At 42.6% G+C, this 13,547-nt stretch overlaps 1 protein-coding gene across 8 annotated transcripts in view; it reads right to left on the reverse strand.

The window, feature by feature from the left end:
* PNPLA4 (patatin like phospholipase domain containing 4) overlaps positions 1–13,547 on the reverse strand; it is a 76,543-nt gene that overhangs the window by 37,965 nt on the left and 25,031 nt on the right. For 4 of the 8 annotated variants that reach the window (XM_047764058.1, XM_047764060.1, XM_047764057.1 and 1 more), the window contains 2 exons: positions 3,829–3,981; positions 2,903–3,116 (listed from right to left, as the gene is read on the reverse strand). In XM_047764058.1, coding sequence (XP_047620014.1) covers positions 2,976–3,116; positions 3,829–3,981 — 294 coding nt within the window. In that variant the 3' untranslated portion in view covers positions 2,903–2,975. Of the gene's footprint in view, positions 1–2,902; positions 3,437–3,828; positions 3,982–13,547 lie in introns of those variants that run through there. The other 4 variants (XR_007132774.1, XR_007132773.1, XM_047764061.1 and 1 more) reach the window with 2 other exon arrangements.

Consider the following 13,547-nt stretch of genomic DNA (forward strand, 5'->3'; position numbering starts at 1 on the left):
CCTGATCTGCAGTAGTTATTTTTGTCTCCTGCTTTATGTAATTACTTCAAATTTCACTTTTATTTTGCCACAGAGTAGACATAACTTAGGCAAGAAAATCCTCAAAACCCTGAGCTTCCCTAGTTATACATTCTTCCCCTGTAAAAGTAATGGCCTAGATCAAAAAACATGTCTATGATTAATATGTGTAATTAATTACATGTATCTGTTTTAATCATCAGAAAAAAATTTAAAGCAGCATAAATGAGATCTGTCCATTTTAACTGCCCATGTCCTTTTGGAATCATAATTCATTGCCCAGAGCCTCACAGCTCTTTCTCTGCAAACTTCTGGCATACACACAATATGCCCCATATTCTGAAACCAGAATGGAAGAGTTTTTACTATACTGCTTGGTCCTTTAGTGCATTATTTAACTTCAAAACCAAATCTATTTTCCTTAATTGTCAGTGGAAGCGGGGGGGGGGGTGTTACCATAGTTACAAAGTAAAGCCTATTATTGAAAAGAAGAAAAGACTAATGAAATTTTAAATGACAGATTCCAAGATATTAGGAAATTGCGCCAACAGGGAACTGGGAGCTTATCAAGCTGTCAATCACAGTAATTACCGTGCACACATATCAGGATCTGGGTCAGAAAGTCTCCAGAGTTTCCAGATACCAGTTCTACGGTGCGTCGAAATGCTGATCCCAGTGACAAGGCCAGCCTGTCGGCAGCGCCCGTTTCCGTGAGGAGAGCCGCGCACTGAACCGCCACAGAGCACGCACGGTGACCTGCCTCCGGTGGCACAGCACACCTGGAGGACATATTCTATTGCCACATCGCCCTCATTAGAAAGCTGCTGTGCCGCAGACCGATCTTTAAACAATCCTACAGGATCTTTCAAGTCAAGTGCCAGCCACTAACATAGTCAAAGACATACACATTCGGCGCAAACTACTTGTAAAACGTCTGCCGTATTGGGATGTGGTTTTGCTAGCTAGGGTCAAGGTGTCAAGAAATGATTTACTGAAATATCATACAGATTATCCATAAAAATGACCAACAGGAAGGGGGAAAATCTAGGGAATAAACAGATATAAGAATGAATTGAGAGTCCATCCATCCAGGAGTTCCTGTCGTGGCTCAGTAGAAATGAATCTGATGAGCACCCATGAGGAGGCAGGTTTGATCCCTGGCCTTGCTCAGTGGGTTAAGGATCTGGCGTTGCTGTGGCATAGGTCACAGACAGGGCTCCGATCTGCCATGGCTGTGGCTGTGGGGTAGGCCAGCGGCTATAGCTCTGATTCGACCCCGAGCCCGGGAACCTCCATATGCCACATGTGCGGCCCTAAAAAGAGTCCATCCACTACAAGTCACGTATTAAAACAGCATATCAGGATTTAAGTACATATTTGCTGGAGTAGGAAAAGATCTGTGTCTTCAACCAACATCCGTACTCTTTGTGAGTCTAGCATAACCTGTAAGAAATGAGGCAGCCGTCGGTGTTTACGTGCCGAAAGTTGTGAATTGGGGGGTTTTAAGTAGCATAAAATGGATTGAAAGAAGGGCTTCCAAGGGCAGAAAGAGAAATGCACAATTAACGACACGCAATTCAGCGAGTATGCGTCTCGCTGCCCCTTGCTAATTCAGAGGCCATGCTCGGCAAAGCCCCCTAAAAACAGACGGAAGACGGTGTACATGAGTTAGTACCAACCCACACGCCAGCCCTCAAGTGACAGGACCACTCAGAGAGTCCAAGAGCTGAGGTCAGCATCGCAGGATTTTCCAGTAAGGAAGGAACGCTGATTCTGGACTGAATTCTGATTTGCCAGGCCACTGGGCGGACTTGGTTGTGTCTTGTAGTATTTCATCCATCTACGTTCCTAGAGTAGCTCTGTCTCGTACACAAACAGAGGAGCCTCCTGTGAAGGACGGCCTTGAAGGAGGACGGAGGGAGAGAGACCAGGTGGAGAGACAGAGCTGGGGAGACGAGACCGGAGACGAGGGACAGCCCGATTCAGACACCATGTCCGCATGGATGACAGCCATCCTGTCTCGGAGGCGGCACACGCATCCAAAGAGCCCGACCGTTACCTGAGCGAGTGCGCGGGGCTGTGAGGGAGGAAACGGTAAGGAAACCACACCGCAGCTTCTGCGAACCTCTACTCCGCGCTCCTACCACCTCTCCAGGGGCCTCTGCACACCCCTAGGAAAGCAAGGCTTTGGTCTCCCACCCCTGGTTAAAGCCTTTCCTGATGCCAGCTCTTCCCCAAACCCTGTCTCCCATATTCCAGAGAGACTGAGGACCCGCCGGGTTCAGCCTGAGAGCACAGCTCCTTCTGTTCTGGAGCTACAGGACACTGCTACCTCCTAGAAACACCCAGCCTTCACAGCCTCCAGGGTAACACCACGTTCCCTGTGCAGAGAATGTGTCCATCAAAGCCGTCTATTTTCAGCGTTCCATGGTTTTCCCCCAAGAGCCTACCCTCTTACACTCCCAACGGGCTTTCAAAAGGACATGACAGTTCTATTTTTTGTTTTAGGGCCACACCCATGGCATATGAAGGTTCCCAGGCTAGGGGTCAAATCAGAGCTGTAGCCGCCGGCCTACACCACAGCCACAGCAACGGCGAATCCACACCCCATCTTGCGACCTACGCCACTGCCCATGGCCAGAACCTTAACCCACCGAGCGAGGCCAGAGATGGAACCTGCATCCTCATGGATGCTAGTCAGATTCATTTCCTCTGAGCCATGATGGGAACTCCACGATCGTCCTTTTTAAAACATTCCTTGTCACCCAAATGTGCCCTTTTTAATGACAAATTCTCACAAGATGCCTCTTATTTCCTCACACCAAGTCATGACTTAAATAGTAAAAATTAACAACCTTAGAAAAACTAAAACGGAGAGTTAAGATAGGCTTTTAGAAGGAATTTAATTAGAAACCTCCATCAAGGATTGTGTCAAGTGTATTCCACGTAATAAACATTTAAGCATTCTGCTCAAACCAGCTTTCTTTAAGTAAAAACTTGACGGCATCATCAAAACCACGCTGATACAGGGATTCCATTATCCTCTTGTTTGGTGGGAAAAGGGCTCGGTGAAGCCTCACTAAGTTGGCCATGGACAACTAGGACAGAAAGACAAACTGGAGCTGAAGGGTCTCACAGTACAGGTAAACGTGTGCTGTTTCTGTCATTTGAGCTTTCTTCTCAAATCACAGATATGAGAGATTTTTTTCAAACATCAGCAGCCAAAAAAATGAAATGTTTAACTCCAACACAGAGACTGCGTGAGGGTCTCTCAGCCTTGGCACTACTGACATTTTGGGCCAGATGCTTCTTTGTGGTGCTATTTGGAGGGCATCCCAGATGTGACCTCCCAAAATGTCTCCAGACATCGCCCCGTGTCTCCTGCGTGTAATATCACCTCCTGTTGACAGCTGTTAGACTAGATCAGGGAAAGCAACATTTTCATGTAAATTATTCTGTTCAGTCCCTCAATTTTCTCGGATATTTTTACATCTTAATGACCGCCTTCTCTTCACGCAACTACATGATCTAATTTAAAGCTATACTGAAATCCTGCCAAGTTTATTGACCTGAAAAAGCCGTGAAGGAATGCAAACTATTTCACAGACAGACAGTTAATAAGTAGTCAAAGGATGGCATGGTTACAGCCTCCAGGTCCCAGGGGTTATCTGCATGAGACATGCTGACAAGTATTAAGAATGTTTTGTGCCATTTGCACATACCATTATCAATGAGTTGCCCATTTTGGAAGCATGTGGAATGTTCTGGCCGAGGAGGAGCCTTCGAATGTCAGTGAATGTCATCACTCACCAGTATGTGCTGGTTGGCGATGCGGACATAGAGACCCAGCTGCCCTTTGTCCTGTGGGGAGATGTCCAGTCGCCCGCTGAATGGTGAGATGGTCACTGTCCGGCCGCCAGGCAGGATGGGCAGGCTGTCAGTGAAGCCGCCGTCTATCCATTTCTGTGGAAAGACACACCCCTTGTTGACACACCGCCCACATGAAGAAAATGAGCCTGGATTTCTCGATAGGACTCTGCTTCCAACAACTCATGCCATGGAGACTGATTTCCTAAGTCACTATTTAGGGGGCCAGTTTGGGATTTGTTTGGGAAGCAAAGCACATCTTTCTATGCCTATCACCGACCCATAAGAACACTGGACAGAATCAGGAAATGCTTCCAGCTGGTGAAGAGCTTTATGGAGACTCTTTTACTTAGGAGGGACCTGCATTTCTACTGATGACAGTGCATGCGGAAGAAGCCAAGTGTCATTAGCTTGGGATGCATCACCTCATCAGAGTGGAAAGCCAAGTTTACTCTTGCCACGGGACCAACCATGCCCTACCACAGGCGCTGCCGTTTTTATCCCAAGACCTGGAAATCAGCACTTTCTGCACCCAACTTAAAACAACCAGAAACCGTTCTATTTCCAAAGCAGCTCCCTTCAAGCCACGAAACATGAGAGGTGCTACATCGAGATGAGATTCCGTGCTTTGAGACCCAAGGCCAAAGCAGAGGGAGGGACAGAGCAGGCCAGAAAAGCTTCTAAAGGCTTCTGCTCCTGGCTCTTGGGGGCTGAGGAAACATCAAGACAATAAACCTTGTGCCGTTTCCAGGCAGAAGAGTTTCAATCTGTCCTAGAACCTATATTGTCGCATAATCCGCTCTAACAAACAGGGCAATACACAAAGCTAAAGCTCAACCCCTCCAGTTATACCTGCCTTGGAAATATCCTGCAGCTGAGATGCACAAGGGCAAAAGAAGGCTGGGAATTGTGGAGAACCCCTCACAAAAGTGTCTTTTGCGGAGGAAGCGAGGAGGTGGGCTAAGGAGTGGGACACAGCTTAGCATACAATATCTCTAATGCTGTTAAAAACCATGCATTCATCTTTGTTGTTTCTTTGTTAAACACAGGGAAAAAAACCCAAAGAGCTATATCTTTGTTGTCGCATGTTTTATCTTGATTTCTAAGGCTGGTACTGCAGTGTTTACAAAGGCCTCAGCCAGCCACCAACTCCAGCCAGAGGGAACAAAAATAAGGAAAGAAAAGGTGACCATGTGTCTCTTTTGAGGGCACTGCGTTTTGGTGGAGGAGAAAGAGCATACAAAGATTCGATTAAAATTAACCTGACCTGGATAGGGAAAAGAGAACACATGGATATTAAATGGACAAAGTCACATGTTTACGTATAATACATATGTGGGAATTTACTCACATACATATACACACATGATTATACACAGTCTAAAAAAGCATACAGTGAGAAGGTCTCCAGATATCTGATTCTGTGCCTTACTGTCCTGGAGTTGTTTTTTTTGTTGTTGTTTTTTTTTCCCTGTCTTCTTTGGGTGTAGATACCGCTTTCTGGAATAGACCAATACTTTGAGAGAGAGAGAAAAAAGACACCTTACGAACTACATAGTCTTAGTAAAACATCTCACCAAGGATGTGAAAATTCATAGAGGTTTCATTAAGGGAAATTAAAAATACGTATCCATTGTCATATAACTCAAGGAAGAGCTCATCTGAGTTCTTCAGCTGAAGGAAGAGAAAGTCAATGTGGCTCGTGATGTTGCCAAGTGTTCTAATTTGGGTGCTGAGGATGGCAGTTCCAGGGGGCTGGGAATCCTTCTGCCAATTTTTTTTTGCGTTTACTATTATTTTTAAAAATTTTAGTGGTGTATCGGAGTTCCTGCTGTGGCGTGGCAGGTTAAGGATCTGGCGTTGCCACACCTGTGGTATAGGCTGCAGCTGCAGCGTGGATTCGATCCCTGGCCTGGGAACTTCTATATGCTGTGCATGTGGCCAAAAAAAGAATTTTTTTTTTAATTGGAGTATAAGCATTTTTTATTGGAGTTCCTGTCGTGGCTCAGCGGTTAATGAGCCTGACTAGCATCCATGAGTGTGCAGGTTCAATCCCTGGCCTCACTCAGTGGGTTAAAGATCTGGTGGTTGCTGTGAGCTGTGGGGTAGGGCACAAATGCAGCTCGCATCCTGCGTTGCTGTGGCTCTGGTGTAGGCTGGCCACTACAGCGCTGATTCAACCCCTAGCTGGGGAACCTCCATATGCCATGGGTGCAGCCTTTAAAAGACCAAAAAAAAAAAAAAAAAGATTTTTTCTATTGGAGTATAGCTGATTTACAATGTCCTGTTAGTTTCAGGTATATAGCAAAGTGAATCAGTTATACATACACATATATCCTTTCTTGTTCAGATTCTTTTCCCCTATAGGTTATTACAGACTACTGAGTAAAGTTCCTTGTGCTATACAATAGGTCCTTGTTACTTTATGTATTTTATACGGAAGAGTATGTATTTGATAAGTCCAAACTCCGAATTTATCCCTCCCTCTTTTTCCAAATTTTGTTTGCTCTGATTTACTTACTGTGATTGGATAAATGCCTAAGGAAAATGTACAGCTTATCCAATGCCCTGATTAAATTTTCAGTGATGGGAGGTCTCGTCATGGCTTAGCAGAAGTGAATCCAACTAGTATCCATGAGAATGCGGGTTCAGTTCCCAGCCTCGTTGCCATGAGCTGTGGTGTAGGCCACAGATGTGATCTGGATCCCAAGTTGCTGTGCCTGTAGCATAGGCCAGCGGCTGCAGCTCCAATTCGACCCCTAGCCTGGAAAATTCCATATGCCATGGGAGTGGCCCTAAAAAGCAAAAAAAAAAAAAAAAAAAATTCTGTGTTACTTGCTTCTCTATAACCAGACCACCACCAGCTCAGATGCTCCAAGTGCAGTGAATACATCTTATCCCCTAGTTTATTTATTTATTTATTTTGTCTTTTTGCCATTTCTAGGGCCCCACCTGCGGCACATGGAGATTCCCAGACTGGGGGTCAAGTTGGAGCTGTAGCCGCCAGCCTACCCCAGAGCCACAGAAACGCCACATCCAAGCCGTATCTTTGACCTACACCATAGCTCATGGTAACGCCAGATCCTTAACCCACTGAGCAAGGCCAGCGATCAAACCCACAACCTCATGGTTCCTAGTCGGATTCGTTAACCACTGAGCCATGGCGGGAACTCCTTATCCCCTAATTTATACTCTTATGAGCTGTTTCATTCCCAACAACCACACATACATTCATGTACCCTGATTCTAGCAGAACTTCTGGAAACAAGGGTAACCACAACCAGTGTTCCTCGGTGCAAATATTTTATATCTCATGTATTACGAGTCATTTCAAATTCTGCATTTTATGTCCTTGTGGCCATGAGTTCTCTGGCTGCTTGCTATACATTCCTGCATGTCACGCCCACATTCCCACCTCATGGGCATGTTTCCACAAGCTGGAAGCCACTTCCCCAAGTCCTAAGATTCCCAAATCCTCCTCATGGTTCTTCTCATGATGGTTTTGCCCTGTGTTTGTTAGTTTTCATGTCAAAACACAACCCATCCTCAAAGGAAAGAGGAGGTCAAATGTGTAAAAAAGAAAAAAAAAAAATCCCAGGCAAAATGTTTTTCAAATATCAAACGTGCCGCTGGCCACAGAGTGGCTGTCACTTGTCCTAATACCCTTTATTCCCATTTCTGACCATATTCTAAACATGCTCCATGCTAAGGTCAACTGTCTGTGTTCCCTGAGTGGTGAATAAGCAGCTGCTCCATAGAAAAGCGAAGCTCATGCCCCATGGTGGGGTGGGGGCATGCTGTGGCTGTTCTCTCAGGGCTACAGCATTGAAAGCCAGAGTTAATGCCATTATTCTAAAGGGGGAGAGCACCTGTCACTCCCAAGCCAGGCGGGGTTTTCATCTGTCAGTCCTTGCCAACTGTTCCCTTACACATGAGGCATGATGGCTCCTTTGAGTTTATGAATTCAAGCAACTCTTGTTATGTGATGAAAGGGCAAGACCTGAAAACCCGAGGTGGTCCCCTCTGCTGAGAGGGCCTATTTCTTCATGCAGCAAGACCTTCCAGAACCCCCAGGGCGCGTCTGGATATGCATTCCACACTGTGATGTGATCGTGACAGACCTTCGATGCAGGGCTGAATTTTCTTAACGTACATGTTGCCCAAAAAAACAGGTCAATAAAAAAAAATACTTTTTTGGAGGAATGAATGAGATGTTGCTATCTATAATTATTATAAATATCAAGGCACAGTATTTACATGGTTTGTGAAACAGCATCTCACGTATCCTTTAATTTGATCTTTACAAGAACCCTACTGTGTGTAGGAAGGTCATGCTAGTAGTACGTTGGGTTTCCTCATTTTAATGACAAGGCAAAGGAAGCTGGCAGCTTTACTTGCTCTAGGACAGAGGGTGGGCCAGCACTTGCTTCTGTGAATAAAGTTCTCCTGGCCCATGGCCATGCTCTTTTCAACCTCACATGGCATTCCCACAAAACAGCAAAGGTGAGGGGTAGTGCTGACATGTCTCAGGATGTATTAAGTATTTGCTGTCTGATACTTTCAGAAAATATCTGCCACCCTTGCTGGAAAACATGCTGAGAAAAGGGCTGGAGCTGGTCTTCTTTCTTCAAGTCACAGGGAATATTTGATAGAGGCGGGAAAGATCAGCATCAAGAGACCAGCAACCTCCAAACAACTCGTACAACTCAACCACAAAAAAGCCAACAACCCAATGGAAAAATGGACAACAGACCTGAATAGACATTTCTCCAAGGAAGATATCAGATAGCTAACAAGCACATGAAAAAAATGCTCAACATCTCTGATTATTAGAGAAATGCAAATACAAACTACTATGAGGTACCACCCCACATCAATCAGAATGGCCATCATTAATAAGTCCACAAATAACAAATGCTGGAGAGGATGTGGAGAAAAGGGAACCCTTCTACACTGTTGGTGCCAATCTAAACTGGTAAAACCACTATGGAAAACAGTATGGAGGTACCTCACAAAACTAAATATGGAACTACCATATGACCCAGCAATCCCACTCATGGGCATATATCCATATAAAACTTTCCTTGAAAAAGACACATGCACCCATATGTTCATAGCAGCATTATTCACAATAGCCAAGACATGGAAACAACCTAAATGTCCATCAACGGATGAATGGATTAAGAAGGTGTAGTATATATATACAATGGAATACTACTCATCCATCAAAAGAACAAAATCATGCCACTTGCAACAACATGGATGGGACTAGATACCCTCATACTAAGTGAAATACGTCAGAAAGAGAAAGACAAATACACATAATATCACTTATATCTGGAATCTAACATATAGCACAAATAAACCCTGCCACAGAAAAGAAACTCATAGACTTGGAGAATGTACTTGTGGTTACCAAGAAGGAAGGGGAGGGAGTGGGATGGACTGGGAATCTGAGGATAACAGATGCAAACTATTGCCTTTGGAATGGACAAGCAAAGAGATCCTGCTGTATAGCACGGAAAACTGTATCTAGTCACTTGTGATGGAAAATGATGGGGGATGATGTGAGAAAGAGAATGAATATATATGTGTGACTGGGTCACTTTGGTGTACAGTAGAAAACTGACAGAACACTATAAACCAGCTATAATGGAAAAAAAATAAAAATCATTTAAAAAAAAAGAGAGCGAGACCAGCAACGTAAAACAATTCAGTACATATATAGGCTGCTGTATCAACGTTTAATGGGAACTGCAATCCAAAAAATTATAATAGAGACACACATAAAAAAGAGAAACGAGTTCCCAATGTGGTTCAGTGGGTTAAGAATTCAACATAGCCTTCATGACTATCAGTTAAGGTAAGATTCCTGTTGTGGCTCAGCAGCAATGAACCCAACTAGTATCCATGATGATGTGGGTTCGATCTCTGGCCTTGCTTAGTGGTTTAATAATCCAATGTTGCTGCAAGCTGTGGCATAGGTTGCAGATGCAACTTGGAGCTGTTGTTGCTGTAGCTGTGGTGCAGGCTGGCAGCTACAGCTGTGATTTAACCCATAAATTGGGAACTTCCATATGCCACATGTGCAGCCATAAAAAAATAAATAAAATAAAAGTAAACCAGGAGTTCCTGTAGTGGCTCAGCAGTTAACAAATCCAACTAGCATCCATGAGGACATGGTTTTGATCCCTGATTAAGGATCTGGGATTGCCTTGAAGCTGTGATGTAGGTCACCGATGTGGCTCAGATCCCAAGTTTCTGTGGCTTTGGTGCAGGCTGGCAGCTCCAGCTCCAGTTTGACCCCTAGCCTGGAAACCTCCACATGCTATGGGTGGGTCCCTAAAAAGACAAAAAGAAAAAAGAAAACCAAATAAAACAGTAAAGATAGTCATCAAATCACAAGAGAAGCAAACAAATGAGGAAGGAAGAAAAAAAGACCTAAAATAGTAAGTCCAAAACAATTAAGAAAATAGCAATATTGCTATTTATTGTAATTATTGTAATGCAATAATTACATTGAATGTAAATGAATTAAAGGCTCCAACCAAAAGATATAGATTGGCTGAATGGATACAAAACCAAAATCCAGGCTGAATGGATACAAAACCAAAATCCACATATATACTGTCTACAGGAGATGCACTTCAGATAAAAGGACACATAGAGACTGAAAGTGAGGGGATGCAACAAGGTATTCCATGCACATAGAAATGCAAAGAAAGCTGGAGTGGCAATACTCAGACAAAACAGACTTTAAAATAAAGATGGTCATAAGAGACAATGAAGGATACTACCCAATGGTCAAAGGATCAATCAAAGAAGAAGATATAACAATTGTAAATATATACACATCCAACATAAGAGCACCAGAGTAAATAAGGCCAACAGCCATAAAAGGAGAATTCTACAGGAACACAATAATAGTGGGGGACTTTAAACATCCCATTTATCCCAATGGATAGATCATCCAGAATAAAAAAATCAACAAGGAACCACAGGCCTTAAATGATACATTAGACCAGACAGACTTAACTGGTAAGTCTTACAAGATTCCATCTAAAAGCAATACAATACACATTCTTCTCAAGTGCACATGGAACAGCCTCTAGGACTGATCACATTCTGGGCCACAAATCAAGCTTTTGTAAATTTAAGAAAATTAAAATTATATCAAACAGCTTTTCTGACCACAGTGCTATGAGACTATAAATCACCTAAGAAAAAAACAACAAAAAACACCAATGCTTGAAAGCTAAACAATATGCTACTAATCATCAATACATCATTGAGGAAATTTAAGAGGCAATCTTAAAATTCCTAGAGACCAATGAGAATGAAAACGTGATGATCCAAAACCTATGAGATGCAGCAAAAGCAGTTCTAAGAGGGAAGTTTGTAGCAATACAATTTTACCTCAGGAGACAAGAAAAATCTAAAATAAACAATCTAACCTTACATTTACAGAAACTAGGGAAAGAATAACAAGCAAAACCCAAAGTTAGTAGAAAGAAAGAAAGCCTAAAGATCAGAGCAGAAATAAATGTAATGGAAAGAAAGAAAACAAATGGAAAATTTCAATGAAACTAAAGACTGGTTCTTTGAAAAGATCAATGAAAATGATAAACCCTGGAGATCCCACTGCGGCTCAGCAGTAAAAACCCAGCTGGTATCCCTGAGGACTTGGGTTCAATCCCTGACCTCATTCAGTGGGCTAAGGATCCAGCATTGCCATGAGCTGCAGTGTAAGTCTCAGCCAAGGATTCTGCATTGCTGTGGCTGTGGCTACAGCTGCCAGTCTACCCCTAGCCTGGGAACATCCATATGCTGTGGGTGCAGCCCTAAACAAACAAAAAAGGACAAAAAATATAATAAACCTTTAGCCAGACTCATCGAGACAAAAAGGTAGACAATTCAAATCAATAAAGTTAGAAATGAAAAGAAGTTACAGCTGACACCATAGAAATACAAAGGATCCTAAGAGATTATAACAAGCAGCTATATGCCAATAAAATGTACAATCTAAAAGAAATGGACAAATCCTTAGAAAAATACAACCTTACAAGACTGAAGCAGGAAGAAATACAAAATATGAATAGACCGTTAAAAGTACTGAAATTGAAACTGATTAAAATAACTTCAAAAAGGAGTTCCCTCATGGCTTAGTGGGTTAAAGACCTGGCATTATCACTGCTATGGCTCTGGTTACAGGTGTGCCACAGGTTCAATCCCTGGCCCAGGAACTTCTATATGCTGTGGGCAAAGCCAAACAAACTACCCACCTTACAAAATACAGTCTACAACCAGATGGATTTATAGAATTCCATCAAAATTCACAGAGATTTAACACCTTTTCTTCTGAAACCCTTCAAAAAAATTGCAGAGAAAGAGAACACTCTCAAGCTTGTCCTATGAGGCCACCATCACCCTGATTTCAAAACCAGACAAAGACAAGGAAAAAAAAAAGAAGGAAAATTACAGGTCATTTTACTGATGAACATAGATGCAAACATCCTGAACAAAATATTACCAAACTGAATCCAACAATATATTAAAAAGATCACATACCATAATTAAATGGGACTTATCCCAGGGATGCAAGTATTCTTCACTATAGGCAAATCAATCAATGTGATATATCACATTAACAAACTGAATAAAAACCATATGATTATCTCAATAAATGCGGAAAGCTTTTGACAAAATTCAACACCCATTTTTGATAAAAACTCTCCAGGAAGTGAGCATAGAAGGAATCTACCTCAACAATAATAAAGGCCATATATGACAAACCCATAGCTAACATCATTCTCAACAGAGAAAAGCTGAGAGAATTTCCTTTAAGATCAGGAACAAGACAAGGAGTTCCCTCATGGCTAAGTGGGTTAAGGACCTGGCATTATCACTGCTATGGCTCTGGTTACAGGTGTGCCACAGGTTCAATCCCTGGCCCAGGAACTTCTATATGCTGTGGGCACTGCCAGTCAACATATTTTGCAAGTCCTAGCCACGGCAATCAGAGAAAAAGAAAGGAATCCAAGTGGAAAAGAAGTAAAACTGCCACTGTTTACAGATGACATGATACTATACATATAAAATCCTAAAGATGCTACCATAAAACTAGTCTAATCAATGACCTCAGTAAAGCTGCAGGATGAAAGACAGCAATCTCTTGCATTTCTACATACTAACAACAAAAGTTCAGAAAGAGAAATTATGGAAACAATCCCATTTGACATCACAAAAACAGTAAAATACTTAGGAATAAACCTACCTAAAGAGACAAAAGACCTGTACTCTGAAAAGACACTGACGAAAGAAATCAAGGAGAACACAAACAGATGGAAAGATATAAAGCTCTTGGACTTATCAATATTGTCAAAATGACCACACTACCCAAGGCAATCTACAGATTCAATACAATCCCTTTCAAATTACTAATGGCATTTTTCATAGAACTCAAACTAAATATTTTAACATTTGTATGGAAACACAAAAGACCCACATAGCCAAAGCAATCTTGAAAATGAAAAATGGAACTGGAGGAATCAGGCTCCCTGTCTTCAGACTACAAAGCCATAGTCATCAAAACATGGTACTGACACAAAAACAGAAATTTAGAGAAAGGGAAGAGAAATGAAAGCCTAGAGATAAACCTACAC

Source organism: Phacochoerus africanus, chromosome X, assembly GCF_016906955.1.
Source record: "Phacochoerus africanus isolate WHEZ1 chromosome X, ROS_Pafr_v1, whole genome shotgun sequence".
In the NCBI taxonomy this organism is placed as follows: Eukaryota; Metazoa; Chordata; class Mammalia; order Artiodactyla; family Suidae; genus Phacochoerus; species Phacochoerus africanus.